The following is an 8,221-nucleotide window of genomic DNA, read 5'->3' as shown; positions in this document are numbered from 1 at the left end:
CGGCTAGTTACTAAGGTTCAGGGTAGCTGGGTGTTAGTAACTAGCTGGCTAAGGTCCACGGTAACTGGGTGTTAGCCAGCTAGTTACTAAGGTTCAGGGTAACTGGGTGTTAGCCGGCTAGTTACTAAGGTTCAGGGTAACTGGGTGTTAGCCGGCTAGTTACTAAGGTTCAGGGTAACTGGGTGTTAGCCGGCTAGTTACTAAGGTTCAGGGTAACTGGGTGTTAGCCGGCTAGTTACTAAGGTTCAGGGTAACTGGGTGTTAGCCGGCTAGTTACTAAGGTTCAGGGTAACTGGGTGTTAGCCGGCTAGTTACTAAGGTTCTGGGTAAATGGGTGTTAGCCGGCTAGTGGCTAAGGTTCAGGGTAACTGGGTGTTAGCCGGCTAGTGGCTAAGGTTCTGGGTAACTGGGTGTTAGCCGGCTATTGGCTAAGGTTCTGGGTAACTGGCTAGTGACTAAGGTTCAGGGTAACTGGGTGTTAGCCAGCTAGTGACTAAGGTTCAGGGTAGAGTACTGGGTGTTAGCCGGCTAGTTACTAAGGTTCTGGGTAAATGGGTGTTAGCCGGCTAGTGGCTAAGGTTCTGGGTAAATGGGTGTTAGCCGGCTAGTGGCTAAGGTTCTGGGTAAATGGGTGTTAGCCGGCTAGTGGCTAAGGTTCTGGGTAACTGGGTGTTAGCCGGCTATTGGCTAAGGTTCTGGGTAACTGGCTAGTGACTAAGGTTCAGGGTAACTGGGTGTTAGCCAGCTAGTGACTAAGGTTCAGGGTAAATGGGTGTTAGCCGGCTAGTTACTAAGGTTCAGGGTAGCTGGGTGTTAGTAACTAGCTGGCTAAGGTTCAGGGTAACTGGGTGTTAGCCGGCTGATGGTTTTATCTGTCTCCAGGTGCAGGCTGATGGAGCAGACGAGGGCTGTGTGACGTTTGTTCTTCATGAGGAGGACCACACTCTGGGGAACTCTCTACGTTACATGGTTATGAAGAAGTTAGTCTCTGAACCCTAACCTCTGACCCCTAACCTCTGACCCCTAACTCCCTCTGCTACAACGTCATAGAGGTTGACCCCTAACCTCTGACTTATAACCCCAACTCCCTCCGCTACATGGTCAGGTTAGTTCTTGACCCCTAACCTCTGACCCTGGGCAACCAACCTCCTTTGACCCAGGGCCTTAATCCACCCCTATCCCCCGCTCCACAGCCCCCAGTGAGATGTGTTGGTGTGGTGTCTGCCTTGCCTGGAGGTGGTCTTGGTCGAACCATGGTTATACTGGTGTCCCCTGTGTAATGGTGTCCCCTGTGTAATGGTGTCCCCTGTGTAATGGTGTCCCCTGTGTAATGGTGTCCCCTGTGTAACGGTGTGTGTAACGGTGTCTCCTGTGTAACGGTGTCTCCTGTGTAACGGTGTCTCCTGTGTAACGGTGTCCCCTGTGTAACGGTGTGTGTAATGGTGTCCCCTGTGTAACGGTGTGTGTAACGGTGTCCCCTGTGTAACGGTGTCCCCTGTGTAACGGTGTCCCCTGTGTAACGGTGTGTGTAACGGTGTGTGTAACGGTGTCCCTTGTGTAACGGTGTCCCCTGTGTAACGGTGTCCCCTTGTGTAACGGTGTCTCCTGTGTAACGGTGTCTCCTGTGTAACGGTGTCTCCTGTGTAACGGTGTCCCCTGTGTAACGGTGTCCCCTGTGTAACGGTGTGTGTAACGGTGTCCCCTGTGTAACGGTGTCCCCTGTGTAACGGTGTCCCCTGTGTAACGGTGTCCCCTGTGTAATGGTGTCCCCTGTGTAACGGTGTCCCCTGTGTAACGGTGTGTGTAATGGTGTGTGTAACGGTGTCCCCTGTGTAATGGTGTCCCCTGTGTAATCCCTCACCATAGTGTTAATGTGTTAATGGTCTGTTTCTGCTGTGTGTTTAGCCTGGATGTAGACTTCTGTGGTTACAGCATCACTCACCCCTCTGAGAGCAAGATCAACTTCCGTATCCAGACACGAGGTACGTAGGAGGACACTTCTCTCCTCCACCCGCTCTGCTCTGCGGTCTTCTCTCCTCCTCCACCCGCTCTGCTCTGCGGTCTTCTCTCCTCCTCCACCCGCTCTGCTCTGCGGTCTTCTCTCCTCCTCCACCCGCTCTGCTCTGCGGTCTTCTCTCCTCCTCCACCCGCTCTGCTCTGCGGTCTTCTCTCCTCCTCCATCCGCTCTGCTCTGCGTTCATCTCTCCTCCTCCACCCGCTCTGCTCTGCGTTCTTCTCTCCTCCTCCACCCGCTCTGCTCTGCGGTCTTCTCTCCTCCTCCATCCGCTCTGCTCTGCGTTCATCTCTCCTCCTCCACCCGCTCTGCTCTGCGTGCTCATCTCTCCTCCTCCACCCGCTCTGCTCTGCGTTCTTCTCTCCTCCTCCACCCGCTCTGCTCTGCGTTCTTCTCTCCTCCTCCACCCGCTCTGCTCTGCGTTCTTCTCTCCTCCTCCACCCGCTCTGCTCTGCGTTCATCTCTCCTCTACCCGCTCTGCTCTGCGTTCTTCTCTCCTCCTCCACCCGCTCTGCTCTGCGTTCTTCTCTCCTCCACCCGCTCTGCTCTGCGTTCATCTCCTCCACCCGCTCTGCTCTGTGTTCTTCTCTCCTCCACCCGCTCTGCTCTGCGTTCTTCTCTCCTCCACCCGTTCTGCTCTGCCTTCTTCTCTCCTCCACCCGCTCTGCCGTGTGTGTGTGTGTGTGTGTGTGTGTGTGTGTGTGTGTGTGTGTGTGTGTGTGTGTGTGTGTGTGTGTGTGTGTGTGTGTGTGTGTGTGTGTGTGTGTGTGTGTGTGTGTGTGTGTGTGTGTGTGTGTGTGTGTGTGTGTGTGTGTGGAAATCACCAGACTCCAATCAGCATGTTTACTCTCGGGCGACATCCTGGCGTAAAAACAGCTTGTTATTCTATTGGTGGGTTGTCCTGTAGCCACGAGCCTTTTAGGAAACTATGACCTGTATGTGTCAGCTGACCAGGATGTTATTCTCGCCTGGAACGTGTGTGTGTGTTCCAGGTGGGGTTCCAGCAGTGGAACCTTTGAGAAGAGGACTGAATGAGCTCACTGATGTCTGTCAACATGTCCTCAACACCTTCCAGGTGCCCTCCGTACTTCCACACGGAAGCAGGCCATCTTTATTATTATCACAACTGTTTCTCTCTTCTGTCTCTCGCCAAAACAATGTCAGTTATAACAGTGGCGGGGACAGTCGGTTATAACAGTGGCGGGGACAGTCGGTTATAGCAGTGGCGGGGACAGTCGGTTATAACAGTGGCGGGGACAGTCGGTTATAACAGTGGCGGGGACAGTCGGTTATAGCAGCGGCGGGGACAGTCGGTTATAACAGCGGCGGGGACAGTCGGTTATAACAGCGGCGGGGACAGTCGGTTATAACAGTGGCGGGGACAGTCGGTTATAACAGTGGCGGGGACAGTCGGTTATAACAGTGGCGGGGACAGTCGGTTATAACAGTGGCGGGGACAGTCGGTTATAACAGTGGCGGGGACAGTCGGTTATAACAGTGGCGGGGACAGTCGGTTATAACAGTGGCGGGGACAGTCGGTTATAGCAGCGGCGGGGACAGTCGGTTATAACAGTGGCGGGGACAGTCGGTTATAACAGTGGCGGGGACAGTCGGTTATAACAGTGGCGGGGACAGTCGGTTATAACAGTGGCGGGGACAGTCGGTTATAACAGTGGCGGGGACAGTCGGTTATAACAGTGGCGGGGACAGTCGGTTATAACAGTGGCGGGGACAGTCGGTTATAACAGTGGCGGGGACAGTCGGTTATAACAGTGGCGGGGACAGTCGGTTATAACAGTGGCGGGGACAGTCGGTTATAACAGTGGCGGGGACAGTCGGTTATAACAGTGGCGGGGACAGTCGGTTATAACAGTGGCGGGGACAGTCGGTTTTAACAGTGGCGGGGACAGTCGGTTATAACAGTGGCGGGGACAGTCGGTTATAACAGTGGCGGGGACAGTCGGTTATAACAGTGGCGGGGACAGTCGGTTATAACAGTGGCGGGGACAGTCGGTTATAACAGTGGCGGGGACAGTCGGTTATAACAGTGGCGGGGACAGTCGGTTATAACAGTGGCGGGGACAGTCGGTTATAACAGTGGCGGGGACAGTCGGTTATAACAGCGGCGGGGACAGTCGGTTATAACAGCGGCGGGGACAGTCGGTTATAACAGCGGCGGGGACAGTCGGTTATAGCAGTGGCGGGGACAGTCGGTTATAACAGTGGCGGGGACAGTCGGTTATAGCAGTGGCGGGGACAGTCGGTTATAGCAGTGGCGGGGACAGTCGGTTATAGCAGTGGCGGGGACAGTCGGTTATAACAGCGGCGGGGACAGTCGGTTATAACAGCGGCGGGGACAGTCGGTTATAACAGCGGCGGGGACAGTCGGTTATAGCAGCGGCGGGGACAGTCGGTTATAGCAGCGGCGGGGACAGTCGGTTATAGCAGCGGCGGGGACAGTTAGATGCTGTTTACAGTTGTTTATGATTTGATCTCTGCTGTTAACCTGATTGATGTACCCTATTATCTGCTGTGTTATTGGGTTAACGTGTGTGTGTGTGTGTGTGTGTGTGTGTGTGTGTGTGTGTGTGTGTGTGTGTAGAGGAGGGTGACTGAGTTCAGATCACAGCAGGAGGACGTAATGGATTGAGGAGCCCAGCTGGAGCGTAGACGGAATATGAAACATACGACTCTGTATTTTGATCCTTAATGCTGTACATTGTTGATAATTAAGCCAGAAAAATGATTTATTTTCCCAGTGAACCAATATCATGTTGTATTATTATTGGACGGGTATCCAGTCTGCATGACATTGTGTTTGTCTAAACTTTAGTAAAGTATTTTATAAGAGAATTGACTCGTTTGTCGTGACTGGTGTGATTTATAATTCCATTAATCAGATGGGGGGTGCGTCGCAAATAGCACCCTATTCCCTATATAGTGCACTACTTTTGACCAGGGCGCCCTATTCCCTATATAGTGCACTACTTTTGACCAGGGCGCCCTATTCCCTATATAGTGCACTACTTTAGACCAGGGTCCATAGGGTTCTATTTGGGACTCGGTGGAGAGCCGTCTCCCTACAGAAGAACAGACGTCGACACCACTTTATGAAACCATTCTGTAGGATCTGTCCGGGCTCAGTTCACCTGTCGGTTTAACTCTCACAACATTCCACAGAACAAACCGATAGCAACATTTTATTGGTCGTGTACACATTTTGCAGATGTTATCGCAGGTGTTGCAAAATGCTTATGTTTCTCGCTCAAACAGTGCAGTATATCTAACAATACAAAACAGTACACACAAATCCTCAAAATGAAAGGAATTCAGAAATATCAGAACGAGCTAAGTCAGTCTGTGCATTCGAGAAGTATTCAGACCCCTTCCCTTTTTCCACATTTTGTTACGTTACAGCCTTATTCTAAAATGTATTAATTAAATAAAAATTCTCATCAATTTACACACAATACCCCATAATGACATCACAATACCCCATAATGACATCACAATACAACATAATGACATCACAATACCCCATAATGACATCACAATACAACATAATGACATCACAATACCCCATAATGACAAAGAAAAAACTGTTTTTATAGAAAGGTTTGCAAATGTATCAAAAATAAACAGATACCGTATATACATAAGTATTCAGACCCTTTGCTATGAGACTCGGAATTGAGCTCAGAAGCTTCCTGTTTCCATTGATCATCCTTGAGATGTTTCTACAACTTGATTGGAGTCCACCTGTGGTAAATTCAATTGATTGGACATGATTTTGGAAAGGCACACACCTGTCTATATAAGGTCCCACAGTTGACAGTGCATGTCAGAGCAAAAACCAATCCATGAGGTTGAAGGAATAGTCCGTAGAGCTCCGAGACAGGATTGTGTCGAGGCACAGATCTGGGGAAGGGTACCAAAACAATTCTGCAGCATTAAAGGTCCCCAAGAACACAGTGTCCTCCATCTTTCTATAATGGAGCTGGCCGCCCGGCCAAACTGAGCAATCGGGGGAGAAGGTCCTTGGTCAGGGAGGTGACCAAGAACCCAATAGTCACTCTGACATACTTTCCGAATGCACTGTATCTTTGTAGTAGTGACTGGATGTATTTAAGTGTAATTAATAACTTCACCATGCTCAAATTTGCTCAATTGCAATTACTTTGCCACTATGGCCTATTTATTGCCTTACCTCTTTACTCCATTTGCACACACTGTATACAGATGTTCTACTGTATTATTGACTGTACGTTTGTTTTACTCCATGTGTAACTCTGTGTTGTTGTTTTTGTCACACTGCTTTGCTTTATCTTGGCCAGGTCGCAGTTGCAAATGAGAACTTGTTCTCAACTGGCCTACCTGGTTAAATAAAGGACTTGTTCTCCACTGGCCGACCTGGTTAAATAAAGGACTTGTTCTCCACTGGCCCACCTGGTTAAATAAAGGACTTGTTCTCCACTGGCCGACCTGGTTAAATTAAATAAAAAGAGAATCCATGCAACTAATGTGACTCGAACTTATTTATGCGAAGTGGTTAAATACTTATTGACTCAACATTTCAGCTTTTTACATTTTTTGTATTACTTTGTTAAAATTTCTAGAAACATAATTCCACTTGGACATTACGGGGTAATGTGTGGAGGCCAGTCACCAACAAACTAAATGTAATCAATTTTAAATACTAAATGTAATCCATTTTAAATACTAAATGTAATCCATTTTAAATACTAAATGTAATCCATTTTAAATACTAAATGTAATCCATTTTAAACACAATGTAATCCATTTTAAATACTAAATGTAATCCATTTTAAATACTAAATGTAATCCATTTTAAATACTAAATGTAATCCATTTTAAATACTAAATGTAATCCATTTTAAACACAATGTAATCCATTTTAAATACTAAATGTAATCCATTTTAAATACTAAATGTAATCCATTTTAAATTGTGACACAACGAAATGTGGATAAAGTGGATGGGTGTGAATACTTACTGGAGGCGCTGTATGTGTTTTTTTTTAAATCCAGTGCCCTGAGTACATCAACCTCAAGAGCCTTAAGAGTCAAATGGTTCAGTGTTTCCTGTCCCATCGTTGATCTCAGTGGGTCTTTGACAAGCCAGCTGTAAAAAGAACCACTCCCCTGATGGTAACAGGTTAAGTCAAGAATATTTCGCACGGCAGATTCCTCTGTCTCAACATGTGAAGCAATTCCCTGGCAGATGTTTTCTCACTTTCTATCAGTTCTTTAAACTGGATGATTTCATCTGGACAATAATGTTGCAAATCAGATATATCCTCTGAAGGTTGAGTGTAGACTAACGTAGGTATTGTGAGGAAAGTGAAGGCACATTGGTTAAAGTCTTAAGAGGTTGTTCAGCTCTTTGTATGACTCATACCTCCTATCCAACTCGGCAATAAGTGTGTCAATCACAACAGTAAACCATAGCCATGTTATTACCTGGTACTCCCTGTATATAGCCATGTTATTACCTGGTACTTCCTGTATATAGCCATGTTATTACCTGGTACTTCCTGTATATAGCCATGTTATTACCTGGTACTTCCTGTATATAGCCATGTTATTACCTGGTACTTCCTGTATATAGCCATGTTATTACCTGGTACTTCCTGTATATAGCCATGTTATTACCTGGTACTCCCTGTATATAGCCATGTTATTACCTGGTACTCCCTGTATATAGCCATGTTATTACCTGGTACTCCCTGGATATAGCCATGTTATTACCTGGTACTTCCTGTATATAGCCATGTTATTACCTGGTACTCCCTGTATATAGCCATGTTATTACCTGGTACTCCCTGTATATAACCATGTTATTACCTGGTACTCCCTGTATATAGCCATGTTATTACCTGGTACTCCCTGTATATAACCATGTTATTACCTGGTACTTCCTGTATATAGCCATGTTATTAGCTGGTACTTCCTGTATATAGCCATGTTATTACCTGGTACTCCCTGTATATAGCCATGTTATTACCTGGTACTCCCATGTATATAGCCATGTTATTACCTGGTACTCCCTGTATATAACCATGTTATTACCTGGTACTCCCATGTATATAGCCATGTTATTACCTGGTACTTCCTGTATATAGCCATGTTATTACCTGGTACTTCCTGTATATAGCCATGTTATTACCTGGTACTCCCTGTATATAGC

At 47.4% G+C, this 8,221-nt stretch overlaps 1 protein-coding gene across 1 annotated transcript in view; it reads left to right on the top strand.

Moving 5' to 3' along the window:
* polr1d (RNA polymerase I and III subunit D) overlaps nucleotides 1-4,865 on the top strand; it is an 8,605-nt gene extending 3,740 nt beyond the window's left edge. Inside the window, 4 exon segments of the mRNA NM_001141224.1 lie at nucleotides 883-980; nucleotides 1,906-1,982; nucleotides 3,007-3,089; nucleotides 4,617-4,865. Of these exon segments, the coding sequence (NP_001134696.1) occupies nucleotides 883-980; nucleotides 1,906-1,982; nucleotides 3,007-3,089; nucleotides 4,617-4,664 (306 nt within the window). The 3' untranslated portion in view covers nucleotides 4,665-4,865.
* Nucleotides 4,866-8,221: the final 3,356 nt, after the last annotated feature.

This window comes from Salmo salar, chromosome ssa05 (genome assembly GCF_905237065.1).
Source record: "Salmo salar chromosome ssa05, Ssal_v3.1, whole genome shotgun sequence".
Classification (NCBI taxonomy): Eukaryota; Metazoa; Chordata; class Actinopteri; order Salmoniformes; family Salmonidae; genus Salmo; species Salmo salar.
This window is presented reverse-complemented; position numbering and strand designations above follow the sequence as displayed.